The 25832-nt window shown below is 39.2% G+C and overlaps 1 protein-coding gene across 3 annotated transcripts in view; it reads right to left on the bottom strand.

The window, feature by feature from the left end:
• Window positions 1-25832, bottom strand: part of PCGF5 (polycomb group ring finger 5) — a 62239-nt gene that overhangs the window by 18978 nt on the left and 17429 nt on the right. The window contains exons 1-3 of one of the 3 annotated variants that reach the window (XM_051800595.1): window positions 14552-14796; window positions 13838-14146; window positions 2961-3057 (exon numbers count right to left, since the gene is read on the bottom strand). In XM_051800595.1, coding sequence (XP_051656555.1) covers window positions 2961-3057; window positions 13838-13949 — 209 coding nt within the window. In that variant the 5' untranslated portion in view covers window positions 13950-14146; window positions 14552-14796. Of the gene's footprint in view, window positions 1-2960; window positions 3058-13837; window positions 14147-14551; window positions 14797-25832 lie in introns of those variants that run through there. The other 2 variants (XM_051800597.1, XM_051800596.1) reach the window with 2 other exon arrangements.

The raw sequence follows: 25832 nt of genomic DNA on the forward strand, positions 1-25832 counted from the left end.
ATCATGGGATGTCTTGAGTGCTTAACTTCTGACAGAGGACAAAACAGATCTACCTTTCCAAATGGTGTATTTTGTAGCCTCCTCTGTCAGTATCTAATATAACTAGATGGCACTGCTTTCTATGAAGCTCCCACAGAAGAGCACTGGGAACTTGGGAACCTGTCTTAGAAATGGAATTCATTTCACATACTAAGAAAGCTCCAATCTTCATAATGTACTGATTAAGAGAAACTAAAGGACAACTTCAAAAGAGAACATTGCTACCTTAATTAAAAATCCGACTGTTCCTCAGTATGATATAATACATGCTGGGTTTTCTACATTTATTTTTGAAAGTTCCCACTTAGCACTTTCTAATTTGTCTTCAACAGCCCAAAACAAAAGTCACTGGTAATGCTAAAATAGCAAAAAAACCCAGCATACTTTGCAGATTTACAATGCTAGCAGCAAGAACCAGCTTCCCACTCCAGTAAATGACTTCATTTTCTTCCAAAAAATGAAACAAAAAAGTTGTTTTCTCCTTACAGAGAGTAAGTACTAATCAATATTTTTAAAAAGGGCAGAAAAAAAAATCCTATCTGATCTTTAAGTGCATGAAAACTAAAAACTATAGGGAAAAAAATAAATCATAAAAGATTCTCAATTTCAGATGCATCTTGCAGTGTTGCTGTTATCCACAGCTATGAGCACTCTAACAATAAAGATTTGTACTTCTGTGACTTGCATCAAACCCATTCCAAAACGAAACTACTTGACAAAGTTGGTCTCAGTTATTTAATATACTCTCTGCTAATGCTGTAACAAGAACATTGATATTTTAGACACAACTCTTTCCACTCCCACATCTTCCAACCTCCAAACAACAACATACAGACAGAAGAACCAAGTACTTGTGTCAGCTTTGTACAGTTTCTTTTTTCACCTCTTCTATAATATTGAATGACTTATAAGATCAATACTCTCTTGATAATTATCGGTGAACATGAACCAAAATATTTCTAAGACTATAATTCAGGAAAACTTGCATGCACAGAAGAATGCTACCAAGAGAAAAAGAAGCCTGTCTGCATGGTATAGTCAACACAGTCCTATTGAGTACTGATGATGCAGAATTCTGCTAAATCAGTAAAGGCAATTCTAGAATTTAACACTTCCTACATTTTCATTTTACAACTCAGTGTTAAATTTCAGGCTTAATCATAGTTTCAAAAGACCCTAATTGCTGCCAGCTAAGAGATAGATGTAAAAAACTCACATAGTTATGAAGTCACTCAGAATTGAGTTTATAAGTAGTTTGTAAAGTTTATCTGAAAGATCTCAAGTTAAAACTACTATCTAGTGTTCAATTCTATTTCTCAGAAAATGACTGCATTCTTCAGCAATGATGGGGCCGGTCTCTATGGTCAGAGCATAAGACATGCATTAAGTTATGCCGGCAACTTCCAAAAAAAGATCATTCTATTACACTGTTCACGTGCTCTTCTGATTATTTGTTTAGCAAATGTTTAAAGCTGTTTCATAAAATATAACCAGGAAACTACTAACTATATGCAGTTTGTTGGCAAAGAGACCAAATGACTCTAAAAGGAATTTCAGGAAATAATTGCACAGAAAATAGCTCTTTCCACATTTCTGGCTTGCACTTTAACTTTTCTCACCCATCTATAATTTCCCTCTCAAAGGACAGTATTCGTTTACTAAAATGTTTCAGAAAATACATTTTTCATCTCCTATGAAGTGGTCCCATCAGAATAAAAATATTTCTAAAATGCTTTTGTTTTCAGCTCATTAGTAGCCCACAGCATCTTCTATTATGGCTCACACAGCACCTCAGACACTCACAGGAGATCAGAAAAGTATTTTCTACTACACAAACCCTCTTAGCCCAACTCTTCCAAAAACATTCAGATGATAAAGACTAAGGCCACTAACACCCTTCAGAGTTGCTGAATTTAATCTCAGTTACCTCTCCTCTTGGTATATAACTGAAGCACAGGAATGGTTGTGCATCATGTGAGTCATAAATCAAAGCAATATACGATAAATTGTAGCAACACAATGACATCAGGAAGTGATACCAACCCTAGGAAATGCCAGATGTAAATGTATATTTTAACATTGAGGTAAGAATAGTTTTTCCTAAATTCACAATAGTATTACAAAATAAGAATACCGTGGGGTGGGGTGGGGTGGGGTGGGGTGGGGTGGGGAGATTGTTGGGAGAGAGGGCAGGAAGTGGCTTCATCACTGGAGTTAAACATGAAGTTCTTCCACTTATGATGATATTTCTTGATTTCTCCATCTTATACTTATGGGATGTCTATCACCTTTGTTTCAACATAACATCACTAAAAGAGAATCCAAAATTTCAAGAAAAATAACTGCTTTTAAAAAGGTGTGTTACTGTGATATAAAAATACAAACTCTCAAAAAAGGGTATTTTTAGTGTCAAAACTTTTTTTCATTAGTGTCTTTTCATTAATCTCATAGCAGATTTCAATTCAGATTGGCAGATCTATGCCCTGAAAAACATTGTTATTTGTATGATTCATTTTCTATATAGCTCTAAGAAGAAAAAATTTGCCATGCAGATTGGAATGCCCTAAATAACTTGAAAAAAGAAACTCTAGAATTTAACTTCATTCCACGTAAAGAATAATAGGTATCTGCTTCATTTACTTGTTTAATAAAGGTATTAAAATGTTTATTTTAACTTGTAAAATATACCCAGTCTTTCAGTGCCTTTCCCTTACCTTTCCTCCTTTTATTATATCTGAAAAAAATCAATTCACAATTTAGTGGGAGCTGAGAAAAATGACAACCTATATGGCTCAGAACAGTTAATATATGCTTTATACAAATAAGCAAAACAATGAATTCCCTTTCAGGATAAAGATGCTAGGATTTTTTTCAATTTTTTGTTTTTCCATTTTAGCAAATGTTGTGAAATAGCATCTTACCTTAACATTTCTAGTGGATTGGTCTCATGCACTTGGTTGCCACACCTGGGACAGTCATTGCTGTCTTCAAAGTGTTGAACAATACAAGTCTTACAAACTGAGAGACAGAGGAAACAAAAAGGAAGACAGAAAGAAAGAAAAAATAAACTTAGACAAGATCTAAATAATAGCTACTACATGTATCGGAAATAAAAGAGTATTATCTCAAAGTAAATAATTACAATACATTTTCTCCACTTCTTGTTCCTCAAAGCCACAGTTCTGTTCCACTGAGACACCAAGTTCAGCAGCACAGGTTAGACAAGCACTGCTTTGAAGTATGTGATATTTTTACTACTTATAATTCTCCCAACATCATAAAATGCAAAGTCCATACCATGTAGCCCTTAAAGAGCAGGTTCTGACAAAATGTGTGCAGGGGAGCTTGAGCACAGCAGAGCCAACCATCACTTCAGCTGATCTGAAAATGACTTATGCACATCATTTTTGTTCCAATGTTTTGCTTGCAACTGAAAATACTGGTGTAAATACTTCTTGCAAAAGAAAAGTTCACAGAAGTTGTACAAAGGTTCAAAGTGTTTCCGTTTTGACACAGCGTTTTCAAAAACAATGACAGAACTTACAGTAAACATTTAATACTTGAATCTTATAATGAAAACTCAGGATCATGATCATGGCAAGTATAAACAAACCCAAACCAAGAACAATGTGAACTTAAACCCCAATAAACTGAAATTAAATTAAGCAAGGTGCTACACTACTGTTGCTTCCAAATGATTAATTGCAAACTGTAGATTTTAATGCTATTAATAAGAAAATGGAAACCAAGCTGATGAGAACAAATATGCCTGCTACTATTACTGCATTGCAACATTCTGCATGGAGATAAACTCTATCCTCTGTTTATTATTACTTCACCTACACTGAAATGACAACTGCAAATTCATCAGTAAATGGACTGAAAAAATAAATGGACTGCTGTGATTGCAATATGCTTTCTGCTGAAACACTGTAATTTCTTTCAGCAATTACCTAAAGAAGCATAAGCATCTCTAAACAAGCTGGTAAATCTGAATTATAAAACAACTTTAAGGAATCTCAAAACTCCTTTAACAAATGTCACCTAACAAGCAAAGCCTGCTTTTGTCTTTGCCTTAGTATGCTCAGAAGAGTTATGTCAAATCAGATAATGCTGGTAATGCACACACATTAGACCTCTACATAGGTTTTTTTTCCAACTGCTTTAGAACACTAACTTAAGGACATTAACTTCACAGCTCTGGTTGAAATTACAATGAACTTTCCACTTTACATGGGACAATAGACTTCCGAGCTCTCTGGCAGGCTCTCAGCACTCTTCCTATGCTAAATGGTTCTAGCAAGGCTGGCTGGATGCAGGGCTGGCTGGGTGCAGGGCAGATTTCTGGTGACCTGGTAAAACGAGCTCAGGAAGCCCACGAGCCCTGCCAGACAAGCCCTTTAAGCTGGGCACAGCACTGTCCTCTGCACACGGTGTCTCCAAAAGAGCTGAGAACACTGATGCCATGAGAGCAGCACTCAGAACTCAGGACATGAGTTAGTTTTTGCTTAACCTGAAGTTGTGAGGTATTTAGCACTGGCACACAGATGCAAGAACCTGCAAACACAGAACTCTTCTTATATCACAGATCTTTTATAATTTGTTTAATTACTAGACTTAATCGATTTTCGCACATTCAATCCCTAACACTTCCAGAGGGTAAGAAGTCTAGTACAGAGCAGCAAATGTGATTGTACCTACAACAACATTTCTTCATTTTTCTACATACTTTTTCTAACTAATACTCCTAAAAGTAAACATTTTGCCACTACACTTACATAATAGAGAGAATTTCATCACCCATATAGAAGCCCCCATGCAAGCCCAAGAGAGCATTTAAGAACATGCTGAAATCAGAGCACAAATCTTAACTTTTGAAATGCATGTAGTTTAGATTTCTATAACATCTCCTCATTAATATGACTGAGAATCTCCTCTAGGACTTAAAATAACAGAAACTATCCTTGAAATTGAAAAGATATGACGATTCTCAGCTCAAAGCTTTTCTTAAGATGTAGTGTTTGCACTTGTACAACCCAAGGGCAAACATCACAAGGTGGAATTCTTTAGCTGATCAGTAGCTCCTCAGCCATCCCAGCTCCCACAACCAGCTGAACTATCATTCCTTCTGTCACCTACCTGAAATACAAAGTACAGGGAGCAACTGAAGGCATCACTGTTCCTTCACTAATCAAACCCCAGATACATACACACAATGATACAATAGGGAAGAGGCACAGACAGCAAAATATATACAAAAATCACTTCTCCAAGAATATCAATCCCCATTCTCTTAGCTCTTTTTCAATGGAAATGAAGTTCCTCTTCTGCTAACTGCTGTAATAAAGGAAGGAGTTAGTCTTTAACTTATTTTTCTTTTTTTGTAAGCCTCCTGTCTGGTACAAACAGCAGCACCTCTATGGAGTCTTTCTAACCTGACTCCAACTTAAAATGATTGATAAAGAATAAACGAAGTGGCAAAAAAGGTACAAACGTAACTAGTACTGGTCAATATTAATTTTGGGACTCATAAGCTTCTCTTATCTGGAAAATGGCCAGGCTGGATGAGGCTCTGAGCAACTTGAATTAGTGGTGGGTGTCCCTGCCCATGGCAGGGGGGTTGGAACTAACTAAGGGTCCCTTCCAACCCAAACCATTCTACGATTGTATTAGATTTTTTTTTTGCAACTGAGACTCTTAGAGAATTAGCACAAAAATTCTTCAAAAGACTTACAAAGGGTCGATAACAGAGTGATTTTTTCCATAAACAATCAGAATTAGTCTCCTTCAGAAAGCATTTCCCTGCATTTTAAGAAAGTATGTCTGAAATTCTTTTAAAAGAATTTAATTCTTTCACTTGTTCTTAGGATCTCTGTTCCATTCACATCAGAGAAGTTCTTGAAGTCTCGGATGACACTGTTCTAACTGATTTGAAAAGGACTAATTCATTTGTCTTGTAAAGATATTTTAAATATCTTTATCTTGGTAGGGTTTTTTTGTTTGTTTTCAAACTAAAGAGAAAAAGGGCCTATCTGAGCTATGGCTTTCATTAACACCTAGAAGAAATCTGAAATGATTACTATTCACAACAATTTTATGCCATGGGATAGATAACTAACCCACATTTAAAATCATAAAACCTCCCAACCACTAACCACTGCTAAACACAGAGCATGCTAATATCCACAATAATGTAACTTAAAGAAATATTTATAATATAAACCTATCTATAGAAAGGAACTGAATTACTCAGTCTGAATATATTTATGTGCTGTCTTTATACCTTTTCTTGAGAGAAGGTGACACCCTTTGAAGCCATGCACTGTCCAGGAAAGGAGTTAATGATTAATGAAGAGCTTAAACTCCAGTGTAAGAAAGATCTCTGAGTAAAATATGTACAGAAAAAACATCATAAGGAACCAAGAATCTTATTCCAGTCCTATATGGATGTATTCCCTATGCCAACAAACACACAGATCTGGATCAAGTGTTTGTACAGCCAGTTCAATGCCATGAAAAAAATCTTGAAATTGTAAATCAATACTGCAGTAACCTAAAACAACTTTCACTTTTTCTCATGGAGACCTATGGTGCTATGAGGACTTGCCCATCAAAACTAAATGTGATTCACCAATAGCAATGTAAAGGTAAAAAATACATATAAATTCTAGCACGCAAGTGTAATGAACTGATAAATGATAGTCCTATAGGGATAATGAACCAGTATTTTCAGATATGATAGGTATAAGTGTCCTCTGTTACTCTCAATATAGATCACTGAACATTTTTCAAAGTCTATCACTTGGCACTTTCAGAAAACGGGATGAAGTCTAAGTATTGGATGAAGTTTAAGAATAGGGAAAAAGGGAATCTTTAACCACAATTAAATTACAAATATATTTAATTCACTTCCTCAGGGAAAAAACAAACACCAAACCAAAAACCTTTTACACTTCCAGTACAGATTAACAAAATGATACAGTATCATTTGCTTTACTGTAGGTCATGGTGTGGCAGTAAACAGGAGAAAAGAAATTGCTTAACCAAAATGTACACAGTTTGCAGAATTTTGAGATATGGTACACAAGCCAGAGAAATGAGAACCTGAATTTCACAGTTGTACTATAACATTTCAGATGAGACACAATAAAAGTTAAATTCACATACGATGATTTTCTACAGCTGATAAAAGTACTTGTGTGACATATGCTAATTGGCTGGCAACCATAACAGACAATGTTACGTTTTCCAATACAGAGATATCTGGTTCACACATTCTTTCAGACCTTTGTAATTAGATGAAAAATACAGATACAAGTGTCAGGATTGTGCTGTATGTCATCTTAGGGAAACAAAAAAGTACATATCTTATGCAAATTCACATATAGCTCAATGGGAAGACTCCTCCCAGGTTACTGTTTAAATGTTGGTTAACGAGGTACCTAAATAAAACTTCATATTGCATTTTTGAAATAAAACATTCTACAAGAGAAAGTTTAATTAGTTAACTGTGGGACAAATTCTTTGTCAGAACCCATCCTTTGAATTCTTCCATGGATCTTCTCTCTCAAAGTTAATTACTCTCTGATCTGTTGAGCAAAGGAGCGGCACAAGATACACACAGTTACTGGAACATCAAACCCATCTCAGTGTAGGCACAGAAGTCATTTGGTATGTATAATGAAGTATTCAATTAGCTACCTTAAACCTTCTTTACAAGCACTTACATTTAGAGAAAGTGTCTGTATAAAAACAGGACACAAACTTCAATACACTTAACCACCCTTTTCAGAAACTACACGTGAGACTACTCCACTCTTAATTACAATTACCAGACACATACAAACTGGACTCCCTTCTGTTGAAAGGGAATACCATAATTTCAGTACATGATGACCAAGAAAGACTTTTTGTGTTGAAAATTTCTATTTTAAAATAACCTGCTACACGTCGTTGACTAAAGCTTTTGCAGGAGGAGTCTGAAAGCAGCTCAGCTTGCTTGTCTGAAGGTGAGTTTTTGCTGCAGTAAAGTTTTTTGTGATCTCCTAGTGAGAGCACAGGTTTCTAGCAAAATCTGAAAAACACTCCAGTTTCAGGACTATTCGTTTGATACTGAAAATTACACATCTGGTAATTTTCCTGCATGGAAGGTCATTTCTGAAAGTTCCTAGACTGCCTTGGTTGATAATTTCTTAAGGCAAATACCAGAGTGACCAACTAGGAGTAATTCACCACTTGATCTGCTTTTCATAACAGGGAAAAACTGGTGAGGAACACAGACACAGACAGCAGCCTGCCCTGAGGTGAGGCAAGCAACTCAGGAGGATTCAGTCCAGGATCTTGAGGAACGATACACAGTTAAACAGCAGAGTTAGGATTCTGAACTCCAGGAGATGGCACTTCAAGTTGTTTAAGCAACTGCTTGTCAGATTTCCCAAGGAGACTATCATTAGAAAGAAACTTAGGAGAGCTGGCTGGCTTTTTTTTAAAGAAAATTTATTTAGACCTCAAGAGCTAATCTGTGGAGGATCATGACCAGAGCAAGCATACAAAGGGTTAACAAAGCAGTGGACATTGCCAGAATGGAAGAGAATGTGGCAGAAGGTGGGAGGAAGTGCCTACAATGTGCGTGGAGCCAAAGGTTGAGTGATCCAGAACAAGAGGATGATTGAAGAAAAGAAGAAAGCATGCTGAAAGCTGACAGGTGTAAAGATGGACATTAGTTGTTAATAGGTAGAAATAAGCATACTGTAATTTTATAGGGCCAAGTATTGCTTGTTGATAGGTTGAAGATGCTTAGCTCACAGACCAGAAATGAAACTAGTTCCTCTATAAATAGAGGCTTGAAATAAATAATAAACGACTCTCTTGCTGACCAGCAAGGGTGTCCGTGTCCCAGTCACTACACTAACCAGTCTGTTGTACAGGGAATTTTGTCTAAAGAACTGCTTAGTGCACACTAAATGCTTGGTGCACAAAGTTCCTAATTAATATGCAAAAGTAGAGCGTATTAGAAGTGGAGACAAGGATGGGAAACAAAAAGATATAAAATCACTACTCTGGCACTGAGGGACAAAAGTAGGAAAGCCAAGGCCCAGCCATAGCTAAAACTAGTGAGAGACATAATGGAATTGTGTAAGTATGCTAGTAGCTGAAGGAAATTTAGACGAAATGTTTGCCTGTTAATGAATGAAGGAAACAACTTAGGAATAGGTTATACAGAAAGGTTTGAAGTCCTCAGTACCTTTTTGCCTTGGTCTTCACAGACAGAGTCTGATCTCCATGCATGATTTGGGAAGGAGAGGGATGATCAATAGACAAGGAGCAGCAGGTTTGGGCCCACTGAGAAAACTTGACATATTCAAATCTACAGGACAGATAGGATTTACTAAGATGAAACCTTATCACCATCATCATGGTGATTATGAAAGGTGCCCAATGACTGGAAAAGGGCAGTGTGTTAAACCCACCTTTGTTAAAGAGGGGAAGAATGACCCAGGTAAATACAGTTCAGCAGTCTCCCCTAGCTCCCTGAAAAGATGGTAGATTACATCATGGCCCCTGGAATCAATTTCCAACAACATGAGGGACAAAAATGTAATCAAGACTAGGCAGTACAAATTTGCCAAAAGTGAATTATATTATACACTATCAGGTGATCTAATAACAGCCTGTACCACTTGAACAGCACTTACAGGAGTGACGGAGCCCTGTCTTCTTGGGAGTGGCAAGTATCACAAGGAGCAATGGTCCCACACTGACATTTGGTAGGACCTTCAGTAAAACTAGGTAAAGACTGAAGCACTGGAAAAGGCTATTGAGAAAGGCTGTAGAGACTTCATGCTTGAAAAGCCACATGTCAACTATACAGAGCCATGACTTGACCTGGTACAGTGCTGGCAGTGAACTCGTCTCATGCATGTTGGCCTAGGTAGCCTCCAGATGTCCCTTTCAACCAGCATTTCTATGATTGTGTAAACAGTCTGATATTTTTTTAGGACACTAAAGAAGGTTCCTGAGAAAAGTTTATTTTCCAAGTTTTGTAAGCGCACACTGTACTAAACAACAGATGATGGGACACGGCCTTTAGCTCACACTCAGCCTGCTTCAATCAGTAGTTCTTAAACATCCTTGACAATTGTGTAACAGACTGGAAAAAAAGGTCTCAGCCCATAAGAGAAAACCATTCTGTTGGAAGTAGTAAAAAAGAAATTAAGCACTGAATTTGCAGAATAAGTAATTATTTTGCAGCAACATAACCATTTCGGTCACAGCATAGGGAAGTTTGTATTTCTGATGCCCAAGTTGCACTTATGTTTCCCAGTAAATGGTGGAGTTATCTGTCCAACATTTCCAAAAAACCCATCAGAAACATGCCTTATTAAAAAGGCACTCATTTCTCAGAGCAGAACTCTACTACCTAACATTTTTCAACCACACAGAATGTGCGAATGAACTGCTAACTGCTTTGGTTGCTACTGATCACAACAGATCCCCTATGATCACTGGAGAATACCTATGTCAATACATGCTTTTCATCTTTCCAGAGTAATACATTGTACTCCCAGTACCTAATGAATTTATGCTGCTTCTTCAACCATTAATATCTGCAGATTTTGATCATTTGTGCAACAATGTTTTGACTTATGGCAACTAATAGTACAAAAAAAATATCAAAGGATAGTTAAAATCATTGTATTTTGTGATATCCTGAATTCTGCCACACAGAGTCACCTTTTCCTCTGCAGACATAAGACTTTCATGTCACCACTTGTTTAATTTAATTTTCCCTTCCATCACTGTAAGCTTTGTACTTTGGCAACTAAACTTTGCTTTAAAGAAACATCACCTGCTTTCCTCCAGTTCTACTTAATGACCCAAACACGTGGCAGCTTTTTGGGGAGGAGACCTGTGCAACTCTAGGGCAGCTCAGTAAAATTCACGTCCTCTAATGTGGGGACTAGGTAGTAACAGAGCTGTCTCAGTAAAGAGCTCTCAATCTACAGGTAAACAAAAGAAAGAGATGCCACTGAAAACACTCCGGCCATTACTGTTTTGTAATGGGAGTGAAAATAAATAAACAAATAAATTATCTAAACAAAAATATTTTTTCAAATCTGAGCTGATTTCTGAAGTAACTGTTTCCCTCTCACCCCTACCTTTTAGAAGTTACTACTGCTCATTAAACTTCAATCTTAAAAAAAATTAGCTAATACCAGAATTTTTCCAGTTTCTTTAAAGGGAAAGAATTTAATAATACATTTACCTGCTTCTATTAATTTACCTCTATTAAGTACCTCAGTCTTCTCCTGACTCTTTGTCACTATTTTCCTTCTGTATCCAATAAAGGATGGAGATTCTCCTTAGATCTCCTTTTGTTGCTAATATATAGACTTACAGACACATTTTTAATTCTCTTTTATGGTAGTAACCAGATTAAGTTCTGTTGGGCTTTGGCCCTTCTAATTTTCTCTCTGCATAACTTCATGACATCCTTGCAGTCCTCCTGAGTTGACTGCCCCTTCTTCCAAATTAATAAACTCTCCTTTTTTTTTACTGAGTTCCAGACAAGGCTTTCTGTATAGCCAAGCTGGTCATCTTCCCTGACAGCTCATCTTTTGGTACACAGGGATAGCCTGCTCCTGTGTCTCTAGGATTTCCTCCTTAAAGCATGTACAGCTTTCCTGGACTCCTCTGCCCTTCAGGACTGCCTCCCAAAGGACTGTCAACCAGGCTCCAAAGTCGAACCCCCAGAAGTCTGAGGAACAGTTGTGCTAAACAACATTCTTACTCCTCCAAGAATTGAAGACTACCCTTTGTGATTCCTGTGCTCAAAGACAGCCTCCACCCACCAGTCCTTCTATGTCCACTAACAGCAGGTCCATCAGGGCCTCACTCCTGTGAGCTCTGTCAGGAAGTTACCCTCCACACTCTTCAGGAACACCTAGACTGTCTTCTCTCTGCTGTAGTGTACTTCCAGCAGACATTGCTAAGTCAAAGTCATCCACCAGAACAAGTGCTAGAAACTGTGAGACTTCCCTCAGCTGCTTACAGAATGTTTCATCTGCCTCTTCACCCTGGTTGGGTGATCTATAACAGACTCCCACAATGATACTGCCTTGTTGGCCTTCGCCCCAATTCTTAAACACTCAACTCTATTATCACCAGCACTAGGTTTTAGACACCCAAAACACTCCCTAACTCAGAGTGCTACCCCACTAGCTCTCCTTCTTTGCCTATCCCTTCTGAAGAGTTTATAGCCATCCATTGCAGCCCTCCAGTTGTGTGAGTTATCCCATCATGGCTCTGTGATGGCAACTATGCCAAAATTTTCCTGCTGCACAATGGCTTCTGTTGTTTTAATTTTATATGTGCGTGATATAGTGGGGACATAACACCATAGTGTAAAAATTAACAGTGAAGACAGTAACAACTGCAAGACAACAATAACAATTGCAAGAACAACACTGTGCAGAAATGACAGGAAATGCCAAGACAAGGCTTTTAACTGATATTAAAGGTTTGAAAATGGGAAATCTACCAGACACATATAGTCCCCTTTACTCTTCTTTTAGAAGAGTTCAAATCTTCTTTGGAAAGACATCAAATTCTCAAGAAAGTCCAATCAAACTACTGTCTATTCAGGAATACATGTAAAAAAAATCAAGTGTGGAAGTAAGATGACTGAGTTTGACAGGACCATTCATACGCTTAATATAATTCATACACGCCAATGTTTTAGATATATTAGGAGCCTAAGACAAGCTGAATATTTTTCCTGAGACAGTTTTATTGAAAGAAATCTACTTCCTAAATAAATATTTTGCCAACTTTCAAGTACTTCGCTGCATTTTGCCATGGAACACATTACAGAGAGTTGTGTGCCAGTACTGACCAAACTTGTGTATCCATCATGCACACTGTCAACAGATACATTAGCTTAAGTTTCAAGAGCACAGTTATATTATCAGAATAGCACACCTGACCTGACTAATGATCTCACCTGTGATCAGCCAGGCCACAGTGATACAAGTTTGGTGTTAGAGCCAGCACAATCACCACTAGCTTAGGAGAAAGAAAAGAGGTATCTTTACAAGGCATTCAGCAGAGTTGACATACTTTCACAGAACTGGTCAGGTTGGAAGGGGCCACAGTGGGTCATCTGGTCCAACCTCCCTGCTCAAGCAGGGTCATCCTAGAGCATATGGCACAGGATTGCATCCAGAGGGTTCTTGAATATCTCCAGTGAGGGAGACTCCACAACCTCTCTGGGTGATCTGTTCCAGTGCATGGTCACTCGCATAGTACAGAAGTTCCTCCTCATGTTCAGGAAGGACCTCCTGTTCATCAGTTTCTGCCCATTGCCTCTTGTCCTTTTGCTTGTCATCACTGAGAAGAGCGTGGTTCCATCCTCTTGACACCCACCCTTTAGATATTTATACATATTAATGAGGTCCCCTCTCAGTCACCTCTTCTCAAGGCTGAACAGGCTCAAATCCCTCAGCCTTTCCTCATAAGGGAGATTCTCCAGACCCTTGATCAACTTAGTAGCTCTCCACTGCACCTGCTCCAGGAGCTCCATGTACTTGTACTGTGGAGCACAGTACTGCACACAGTTCAAGATGACCCAGACTGGAGACGAGTGTTTAGGAAACCCCAGCTGAGACTGAATTCATTCAGAGGATTTCATGTAAAAATTCAGTGAACAAAAACCAGCACAGCGGTCATATTAAACACATTCACGCTTCAAGCAACCATCACTTATGAAGGAGGGAATATTTTGCAAAGTACTACTTACAGGTATGGAGGCACTCGGTTACTGTAGTTGGCTTGATGAGATAGCCTTTACAGATATAGCAGGTGATATGAGGATTGAAATCTTTCACCAAGTGCTTCCTCTGAGTAGCCATTCGTGGGGCAGGAATTACTGGCAGAGTGCTCGGGGCCAGAGAAGCAAGTCTGAGAGGCGTCGATACCCGCAGTTCACAAGAGCTGTAGCACTGCTCTGTGCAACTGGACTTCTCCAGGCATTTGCTCTTAATTCCGCCGGTCTCACTGGGACATGGCTCATAACTCCTGCTCCCGTGCCAGGCGAGTCATTTCCTACCTGTAACACACGTGCAAAGAGAGAGCTGTGTAAACCTGGCCGGACAGCGGCGATGCCCTGGAGGAGCAGTGTCGCCATGAACTTGGCGGGGGCACCGGGCCGTTATTTACATAACAGCAGCCCGGCAGCCGAGCTCCGAGGCCGCGCCCCCGCCCCGCCAGACTCCGGACGAGCCGCGGGGCCGGTGACAGGTGCAGGGGCCGGGGCCGGCCCCGCCGCCCTCCCTGCGCACCCCGCCCGGCGCTCCGGGCCCGCAGGCCTCGGCGGCCCCGCGGGGAGCACCCCCCGCCGCCCCGCGGGAGCCGCGGCCGGAGAGGGCGGCGGCGCCCCGGCTGTGCCCCCGCTCGCCCGGCTCCCGTCCCTCCCCTGCCGCACCTGCGGCGCCTCCCGCGGCCCCCGCCGTACCTGGCGCAGCCCCGCGGCCTCGGGCGGGCGCCCGGCGAAAGAGAAAGAGAAAGGCGGCGCGCCTCCCCCCGCTCCGGGCGCTCCCTCCTCCCCGCCGGCTGCCGCGGCCGGTCCCGGGGCGGGCGGGACGGGCGCGCAGGCGCTGCTCCCCGGCCGAGCCCCGCAGCGCCCTCCGGGCGGCGGCGGCCGGAGCCCTGCGCCGGGGGAGCTCCTGAGGGGAGCGGGGGGAGCGGGGCGGCGGCGCTGCCGGGCGAGGTGAGAGCAGGAGCGGAGCACAGCCCGCCTCCCGGGCCCCGCTGCGGCCCCGCCACCGCTTCTTCAAAATAACTTCAGCTTCTGCCCTGGAAGAGGGAAAGTTAAACTCATTTCTCCAGCCCGCAAATGCAAATGATAAACACTGGACTAAGTTACTCAAATCCTGTGAACATGCATGTGTTTTCCTCGAACCGGGACCAACTAGCCAGAGAACGGCTAAGCACGAGTGAAAGCTGCCTCCACGGTTCAGGGCATCTGCTTTTTGCTCCCCTGTTCTAAGAAATGCGCCATATTATTACCAAGTAATTATCCAGAAAACTAAAGTGGCCTTCATTTTTCAATTGCACTATTTCTGGAAAATTTCTTCTTCGCTGCTTTTAACAATAATGACAAAAACCTAAGGAGGCATTTTCTATATCATCTGCAATGCCACCACTTTACCTGTGACTGTGTTAGGTATTTGCTTTTCCATTCTACATTTTTAGATAAATACTCACTTTGCATTGGCCCTCCAATGCACTCTCCCCTTCATCCTTTGGAAAGTGCTGCAACAGGAGAAGGCTTTAATAATTTTGGCCTGTTCCTGCCATCCATTCTTACCTCTGGAATATTTACCATCCAAGAGATCTCCATGTGCATCAAATCAATTGGCAGTTTGAGTCAGGTGCATTAAAAACTGTTACCATTAAAGTTACAGTGCAGTGATGAATACATGATAAACTAGACATAGAGTAATTCAACAGGACATACATAATTTTTGCTGCTAAAATATTTATCTTGTATAAGCTTATTTCTTCACAATGTGAACAGAAGTTTATAAAGCTAAAAATCTTTTGAAGCAGCGTAGAATCACAGATTATGCTGAGTTGGAAGGGACCCACAAGGATCATCAAGTCCAACTCCTGGCCCTGCACAGGACACTCCAAGAATCCCACCATGTGCCCGAGATTGTTGTCCAAACACTTCTCGAACTCTGTCAGGCTTGGTGCTGTGACCACTTCCCTGGGGAGCCTGTTCCAGTGCCCAACCACCCTCTGGGTGAAGAACCTTTTCCTAATATCCAACCTAAACCTCCCCTGACAGCTTCATGCCATTTCCTCAAGTCCTGTCACTGGTCACCACAGAGAACAGATCAGTGCCTACCACTCTGCATCCCCTCACGAGGAAGCTGTACACTGTGATGAGGTCTCCCCTCAGTCTCCTCCAGGCTGACACTGGACCAAGACCAAGTGCCCTCAGCCGCTCCTCATACGGCTTCCCCTCAAGGCCCTTCACCATCTTTGTTGCCCTCCCTTGGACACTCTCTAATAGTTCAATATCTTTCTGATATTGTGGTGCCCAAAACTGCCCCCGGCACTCAAGGTGAGGCTGCCCCAGTGCAGAGCAGAGCACAGCAGGACAATCACCTCCCTTGACCAGCTGGTGATGCTGTGCCTAATGCATCCCAGGATACAGTAACAGCTTAACAAGGAGTTGTGTTTTGATGGTTTTGGCCTTCTCTTGTTAACTGTTGTTTGCATTATTATACCATAAAGTACACACTGATGACCCAAAGGCTAAAGAACACAGAACTGTAAACTAAACATGAAGCAGAGAAATAGACAGCATAGACTATATACATCTCATGGGAATATTTTAATTAGTCACATTCTGTCAGTTTAGCAGAAGTTGACATTTTTCAGAATGAGTGTGAGAGTGGCTCTGCTCGAATGTAGGCTAAGTATGATACAGCATTATTAAACTTACATACATGCATTTAAAACAAGCAACTGCTGATGCTTTCCTGGCTGTTTCAAAATGACTGCATCTGGTAAGACTTGTTTTAAAAATAAACTGGTTTCTACGTGGGATTTCAAATCATACTTTAAGTGTCTCACTTGAAAAAAAAGAACCCAACATTTTCTAAACAAATTAGTCAGCTAGGCTCACGTTTACCCAGTAATGGATGCACACTGTTCGATTCAAGCACATCAAAAACTCACTTATGTCATTTATTATACTGTGTAGCCCACACAGTAATAATCACACAGCAGTTGTGATTATTGTAGTACTTGCAAACATACACGACCGGTACAGGTTCCCACAAGCCATACTGAAGTTCTTCTAAGGGCAACCAGTCCCATGCCAGGTGACAGTGTAGACAACAAATTCTTGCCTCATCTCTCCACTCAGTCCTGCTGGTACTAAGTGTATTTATGAGATGCTGACTGAAGGTGATGAAAGTTGAGGCTTTCAGCACCTTATAAGACCACAACATAAAGAGCAAACAAGAAGCAGCAAAGGAGCTCTCATTTCATTATCAGAGGAAACTAGATCCTTAAATACTTACTCCCACTTTATATCATAAGGAAGAAAATTATTTTAATAAATGCTTATGAATTAATTATAATTTCAAAGGTAGTTAACTCCTAGCATTTCATACAACAGGTTTATTTAAAAATACAGGTCCATATAAGTGATATGAGAATTTTGATCTACTAATAGCAGTTAAAAGGTAACAGAGGAATCAAACAAGGCAGTCATTTTCATATTATGAAAGAAACAGAATCAAGAAAATGAACTTAGCTCATAAAAGTAAATATATATCATGTATTGGTGACAGGAAACATGGTATGACAGAGAGGGTGATTATAGTCCTCAAATGAGTGATGAAAATACAGCTGCTCTCATTTTTCTGTTTCTCAAACTTTTGACTTTCTCTTCCACTGACTTGTACTCAGCAGTTCCCAGAGTGTCCTCGAACACAGTGCTTACTTTTTTTTTTAAACCAAGTCCTTTTTTACATATATGAACTTGTCTAACAAATAGAAAATAAAGACTGCTTTCTAAGCATTATCAACATTGAGGAGTAGTTTCTTGAAATCCCTAAAGAACTACTGGATCATCCTCATGTGAATGTGAGTAATTATTTACATGTGTAACAGAGTAATTATTTACATTTAATAAGAATTAAATGTATCTTTTTAAAGGAACAGCCAGGACACACAAGAATACGTGAACTCCAAGCATTTCATTAAAGCAGTTCCAACATTTTTGAAAAATACCAATGTTCCCAAATAAATTCCAGAGAGAAAATAAACACTGGTCAATATTCAAATTCTCAGTAACATTTGAAATGAGTGAATAATTCTAATTCTGCAAGTAGATCTACATTAGTACAATGCTACATCCCTACAGAGCTACACTGGAGTCTGTTTCTAGGCAAGTCTCCAACTACCCTCCAGTTATCCTAAGAGTTACTTGTATTTTGTAGATGAAGAATTACGGGGACACATCTGAACTAGGAAATTAATGGAAAACAAATCCCTGCTTCTCTTAATAGAAATTATGTAGCAATCTGAATGATATTTAGAGGGAGCTGAGCCTCTAGAAATTTAATGAAAATGCCATTCTACAACTTTGAAAAACTTGAAAACTTCACTGAATTGTTTAGGTTGGAAGTCATCTCCTGAGATCATCTAATTCAACCCATCTGCTCAAGCAGGGTCAGCTAAAGCAGGTTGTCTAGGACTGTATCCAGTGGGGTTTTGATTATCTTCACGGATGGGGTTGTACCCATTCTCTGGGCAATCTGTTCCCATTTTGATCACTTTCACAGTAAAAAAAAAAAAAGTTTTCTTGTTATCAGATGGAATTTCATGTGTTTCAGTTTGTGCCCATTACCTTTTGTCCTGTCAGTGCACACCTCCGAGAGCAGTTTGACTTCCTTATCTACATTCTCTCCCACTGAGTACTTATACATGCTGATAAGATCCCCTTGAGCCTTTTTCTTCCCAGCTGAGCAGTCCCCAAACTCTCAGCCTCTCCTCAAATGAACAACACTCCAGTTCCTTAACCATCTTTATGGCCCTGGGCTGGACTCACTTCACATCTTTCTTGTTCTGAGAAGCCCCAAACTGGCCATAGCACTCCATGCGTCACCTCATCAGTGCTGAACAGAGAGGAAAATCAACCACCCGTGAACAGCAGGCAGCTTACTTGGATTTACTGCACAGTTACTCAGGTGTGAAGGGATGACATATAACCACTTTGGGATCTCCTATTTCCAGTGAAATTCCCAATCAAGTAGAACATCATCTAGAATAGAACCATACACTAATTGGCATCTTGTCCAATGCCTCTGCTCAAATCAGGTCTAACATTAAGGTTAATTCAGATTGCTCAGGGCTTCATCTAAAGAAAGTCTGTATATATCCAAGGATGGCAATTCTATAGCCTCTCTGGGCAACCTGTCTCAACCCTTGGCAATCCTCATTGTGCGTTTATTTCTTTAGGTCCATTTCTTTAGGTTTAGTTCTTGCTCTTTTCAGGCAAAGAGTAGTTACATTGTGTATCATATAAACAATGTTACTATGCTCAGTGTGAAGACTGCCTTTTATTTGATAGGAAACGATAGGAATTAGGCTATTCTTATCCCTATCACTTACGCATGAAAATTATTAGCAGAGGTTTTGCATTTCTACCATGAGGGTTTTTCTTCATCCCTACTGAGCTCTCTGTAAGATGCCATATATTAGCACATAATAGCACTTCTGGGATATATATAGCATTTCTTTATGCTTACTCTTCTTTTATAGCCTAAAGTAAAGTAGAAAAGCAGGTTGCAAAATGCCAACATCTGTATTATTACGCCATTGGCAAATACATAAACAAGACAAATTCTTTCGAGATACACTTCAAGAGTAAGGTAAAATTGTGCCACAAAATGTTCCAACTTTGTTGAACTAATTTCAAGCAAATTTTAAAAAGAGAAATCGTAAAGTTCCTACAGATTTCACAATAATTGGCTGCTAGTAAAGAAGAAACAATCAAATAAGTTACTCTAGCAAGGGAAAGATGAGCAGATCTGTATTGTCAAATATTTCCTTGGCACACTAAAATACTGGTCAACCATGGCACATGCTGTCTCTTCCCAGCTAGGGAAACACAAAAAACAACTGAGAAACAAGGTCATAGCAGCGGGAGAGGGAGACTGTCACTGCAAGGAAAAAAAAACCATAACTTTGAAATAAAATTGCCTAGAAATTGTCACAAGCATGAAGAAGACAATTTAACTTTAGACACTTGTATGCAGAGGTTGAAGTGAAAAAATATCTGGTTTAGAACATATTATTAGGTGACCATTAAACATACTGAGTGAAGGTCTTGTGACCAGCTTGACATACCTACCTGCAAATAACAAATTTAAGAACTGTAGTTACAATCCTCAGCGGTATTGCAAATTTAAAAACACCAACCTATTACAGCAGAATTCAAACTACTCAGCTGAAAGCAGCTGTAGATTTAAGCGCGATGACCATACTTTTAAAAAGTATTTTCCTAGTGTTTCTTTGATTATTTTGTCACTATTCTGTATTTTTCTTTTGAAGAATAGTCTTAATAGGCAGGATTCCATGCATCAGACACAAACATTTCCAGAAGCTTCCCAGAGAAAGTGAGACAAACTTCTAAAATATTAAGTGACCAATTGTCTATTCAGTTACTCAAGTATCCAGTCGTGTGAACTGTGATAAGCTGTTGCTTTCTAGTTTGGTTTTTTTTTAAAGCATAGTACAGATATAGTATAGGCTGCCATGTAGCCAAGCTGATTGTTCATGGGTCATGAGAATGACCTCACTGCCATCACTTTGTCTTTAAAGGCAAAAATCTCTACTATGGTATAAAGGCTTGCATTGTGCCACAACAATTTATATTTTTTTCTTTTCTTCATAGGGAATGATTTTTGGTGATCAGGTAAAGAGGGGTTTGCTTTTGAACCATCAGAGATTGCTCACAGGGAGTGATAACAGCAGGAGGCTTACAAGATGTGAAATCAGGATGCCTCCATTTGCCCATGTGCTTGGTTAAAAAAACAGTGATCTGTGATGGAGTTAGGAACTCTGGGCAATTAAATACTGGTGGTATCCTCAACGTGTCTTGGTTTTGCTTCATGGCACACTGTCACTTCCATGCACTTTGGTCTGCTGTGCTACATCTCCTTTAGCTTTTTATAGGGTATTGAAAAAAGTGTTTTGTGGTTCGTAGTATGTTCTGTAGGCTGCAATGGAGGAGGCATTATTTCAGAGTTGCCTGTGATTGTGGGGAACCACAGGGAATGACCAAAGTAGTCTTTTACAGTCCTATGTTTTATATAAATTTCTAGCAATTCTGTATAAGTACACAATCTAGCAATTCTGTATAAATAGAGCAAGTAATGGTCACGTATTTTGGTAACATCTTAAAGAAGAGGCATCACTTGAAACAATTGCCTTGGTTCTTAATCAGCTGTTCTCCATCCATCAAAAACATCTGCACTTTCAGAATTACTTTTTTGGTCCCTGGCCAAAAAAGTTTTGGTCTCTCACTTCTACTGCAGAGTTTGTTAGACTGTCTCTGAATTCACAGAAATCACACCAGTGTTGCCGTTTCTATTACTGTATAATCTCTAATACTTCTTAACTTCTTTACCTATGGCTATCTGATTATATGTTTCTGCTAGTTCAGTTCAGTTCCCTTTTACTCTGCTCTCTGCAACAGTATCACCTCTTATTCTGTGGCTTTTACAGAGAAAATCTGCTCTGGAATTAATGCTACTTCAAGTCTCCCTGCTACTACACAATAGAAAAAATAATCCAGTCAGTGACAAGTGGAGCCACATTATCAGAAAAACTCCAGTGGGGTAACATGCCCAGGCCAGCCTGAATATAGCTGTTATCTGCATGGGCAAGACTATGTCTCCTCCATAGATTTCTAGGATCTGCAGGTCATAGTGTAAACACTTTGTCAATTCTATATAGGTATCCTTCCAGGGAAAAAGTATCTCTATACTAGTATGAACATAGGTTTAGAGTTTTCTAACTGAGTCTCAATGAAGTCTATGCTTTTCCACAAGACATCCTACTGGCTACTTGCTACAGTTCTATCACTCTTGTTTTAAAATCCTTGTTTCTGTCAGTAATATATAGCCTCTCCCATTCTATATTGCATTTTATACATATATAAGAAATCTATTATATTATGTATTTTTCCACTCTTTTTCCCCCTGAAATCATCAAAGCCCCTTACATCAACATACAGCACAGCTAAACAATAACCTGAAGTGTTCAAATAGTTTTATGAATGTCATCCTTCAATTTCCTTGAAATTGAAAGACAAATGAAAACAATGAAAACAAACTGCAAGAACCCTCCAATGATTCCCGCTAAAATTGTTACTAACAGATTTTGTTTCTTACAGTTGAAAACTGGCAGGAATGCAAATCAAATTGTATCACACATGTCAAACAGCTTCACAATTATGCAATCAACTTGCACTGCAAATTAAAAACAAGACTTGCTACTAGATCTTAAGTCAAAACAAATTTAAAACTTCAATAAGCTCTGCAAAAGCAATCCTCAACAAATCTACTCATGCCTGTTATGACGGCAGAACCAGCAAACAAAGAGGCTTGAAAGGAAATAGAAAAGTAGCAACCAAATTGCCTCATCTTTTACATGACAAATTAATGACATTCACAACATCTTAGGGAGTTAACTACTCTACTTCAATAGATTTTCAACAGAAGTTCTGTTTCCAGCTCTCTCAAGAATAAAACCTTTAACTTAATAACACAATGTTGGATGGACTCCATTTCATTTACGCTGCACGGGAAGACTCATTCATGGGAACCATCACTTTGTCAGCCCATTAAAACAGTAGCTTCACTGGACAAAACTTAACAGAGATACTTGTGAATTCAGTTTTTAACTTGTAAAATAGAGAATGTTTCTTCTGGATAAACTAAGAGAAAATAGGGTGCAGACCAAGATAGCGAGCTTCACATCCTCCTCACATCTTTTTTGACAGCAATTTAGTGTATATCTAAAGGTCTGTGCAGCAACATGTTCCATGTGATCCAATCCATCCAATCATATGACCGTAGTCATAGTGGAATTTGGCCTACTGAGATAAAAAACATTCCATAAGAATAAGGAAAAATAGAATTTTTTATATAGTTTTGATATTTGTAACAGTTCACATTAACAAATGAGAGTCACTCCAAATAACTTCACTGAAAGCATTACCTTGAAATACTAATCATTTTTATCCACCATACTAATGGAAAAAGAATAAGCAAACCTGATACTTTTAGTTGATTCTTCACATGAATAATATGCTATTTTTGGGGAGAGAGAAGCTCAGGATTCTAGCCAGAAGCTATTCTCAAGTGAGCAATCACTGCTCAGACCATAACTTTGCTTATATGCCAGTACTGCAGTGGCACTACCTTAGGAAGTTGACAGTGTTGGTTTTCCCAACCGTAGTCCCATGACTTCAGTAAATCAGAAAACTTTGCATAAATGGTGCCTGTGTCTGCTGTTATCATCACTGCGTTTTCTGAAGAAAAGATGTATAAAACAATTCTCAAGTATGAAAAATAAGTTTGAGGGGTTTTTTTTTGTTTTTTTTGCAATTACAAAGCCATGGCCTTCAGACTCTGCCTGCATGTAAACAGCATATTCTCAGTTTATGTGCATTTAATCAGACTGAGCACAAAATCAACTAAAAAACGTGAGACTGTGTTTACCATCCCTGCATCTTGAGCTTCCTTTTGTAATGCTGGGAAGTCTGGGTTCAGCACGGTGCTAATGAGATCACATTGGCAATTTGGACTCCCTGTTTTTAGGCACTGGACAGAGAAGTATAAAATCAGCATCATTCTTTACTATTGTTTCATACCTCACTGCTATTTCTAATCTGCATTGCAAGAGTTTCAAATCCTACAGTCACTGTCAAACACTAAGAGATTCCATGAGATTTATCAGATATAACACCTCAGCTTCAGTTAGCCAGCTGCCTTTTCACTGTATCAACACACTTAAAAAAAAACCCCAAACCAACACTAAACCCTTTTACTTTCAAAATTTTTCACGTTTTGTAATGAACTGAGCTCCCTGTTAAAAACATTTCAAGAATGTTTTCCTATAGTAAATTATAAACTATGCTAAAGGTACACCATTTCCGACCTTTCTAAATTGCAATAATCTGTATGCATTTTACTGAGTTTCTTTAGATGTGACTATTTTCTTCGGTACTGTATTAAGTATAGGTTCTAGAGGATTAAAGCTAGAAGGTTTCACCTATCAATTTACATGGCAAATCTCACTCAATTCCCTAATCTAATACCCCTGGTAGACTTTAAAGAATAAAAGGCATAATACTCTTAAAATTATTTCTCTTTATCACAAATGCATAGATGGAAATATGAAATTTTGACACGGTATTTGGCTTATGAGAACTTGTTGATACATGTAACACACAGTCTGCTCCTATCATCACCATGCTGTCTATTTAACAATTCACATTTAAATACAAGACCTCAGTTGCCACAGATCAGTAGGAATAAAATTAAGGAGATTTAAATGTTTCCTGCTGAGAAGCCTGGAATGCTGTCTAGTGTTTTATCCCATGTCTTTTAAACTTGTCAGAAACACTGGTGCCATCCAAACCCTCCATCAGTCAGGAGCTAAAATATGTATTTGGGGGCTGTCTTCCATTAAGCAGCAACTTAACAAAATCATGAGAGAAACCATTGTAACAAAATACATAAAAAAAAATACCTTCAAACATATACTGCCAACTTATAGTTTTATCTGATATATTTAACATGTATTGTACAATTTTCTTCACTGCATCTGCTGGTCTCCACATTTGTACCAGTGAAGCAATACCCACTCCCCTCCTTTTTCTTTATATATTGGTGAACAGTGTAAAAAATTCAAGAACAGATGAAAAGTCTTAAGTTGAGGTACTGAAACAGCTTCCTAATAATCTATTTTATGTTAGTATACTTCAGTCAATAAGGACAAACTAATTAATTTCAGTAGAGAGACTCAATAATATTCCTGAGAAGTAAAATTTTTGGTACAATTAACATGGTGCTAACAAAACCACATAACAAAGGCTGTTATAAAGAAGAGAAACAGAAAGTATGCTGTTTTGCTGTAGATAGATTACATCCAGTAATGAATGATGAAAGATAAAGTAGCTCCATAGTTTGTCTAGGGTCTAGGAAGACCTGTCTTAATCTTTAGAAATGCAGTTTTTACTTAGTAAGTACTAAGTCAATATTACTAATTTTAGAGCAAACATCTTCACTATGTACATGACCTTTCAGTGATATTATTGTCCAAACTACTGTCACTGATGTAAACAGGAGCCAATTTAAATGGTACTTAGTGCCCAAAGAACAATGAACTTGTAACTACTTACAAGAATACTGTAAGTAATTTATTTAGCATGGACAAAAATGCTGAAGATTCCTACTTCTTTGGTAAGTGTCTCTTCTTCAAAGCCACAGAACACAGTAACTTTAGTCAGACAAGATGCAAATATTGACCCTAAAAAGTGAAAGGTACCTGCTACTGTACCACATATTTTCCCCTCTGTTTACGATTTTATCATACGAAAGGTTTGAACAGTCATTAAGATGATTAAGGGATCAGAGCATCCATCATATAAGAAGAGGCTGAAAGAATTGAGGTTTCTTAGGGCCTTGCTCAGTGGGGTTCTTAGCAATGTGTATAAATACCTGACAGTGGAAGCAAATAAGACAGAGCAAGAGACTGCTTAATACTGTCCAGTAACAGGACAAGAAGCGGTGCACACAAACTAAAACATGGGAAATCCCATTTAAACATAAGGAAAAAAAAAATCTACTGTGAGGGTGAAAAAATGCTAGAATTATTTGCTTAGTGAGGCTGCAGAGTCTCCATCCTTCACAACTGGTCTAGTTGCCCCTGCTTTGAACAGAGGGGTTGGAACAGACAAACAGGCAATGGGGTGGACTGAAAACTGACTCAAGTGCCAGAAAGGTTATGATCAGCAACACACAGTCCAGCTGGAGGTAAGTCACTACTGGAGTACCTCCTGAGTTGAGAATGGGGCCAGTACTGCGTAACATCATCATTAATGACTGGTGATGGCACAGAGTGCACACTCAGCAATTTTTCAGATGATGCAACACTCTGCCCAAGTTCATGTTGAGGACTGACAGGCTCAAAAGCAG

Source organism: Manacus candei, unplaced genomic scaffold, assembly GCF_025592945.1.
Source record: "Manacus candei isolate 608988 ecotype Guabito, Panama unplaced genomic scaffold, ASM2559294v1 h1tg000050l, whole genome shotgun sequence".
NCBI lineage: Eukaryota > Metazoa > Chordata > Aves > Passeriformes > Pipridae > Manacus > Manacus candei.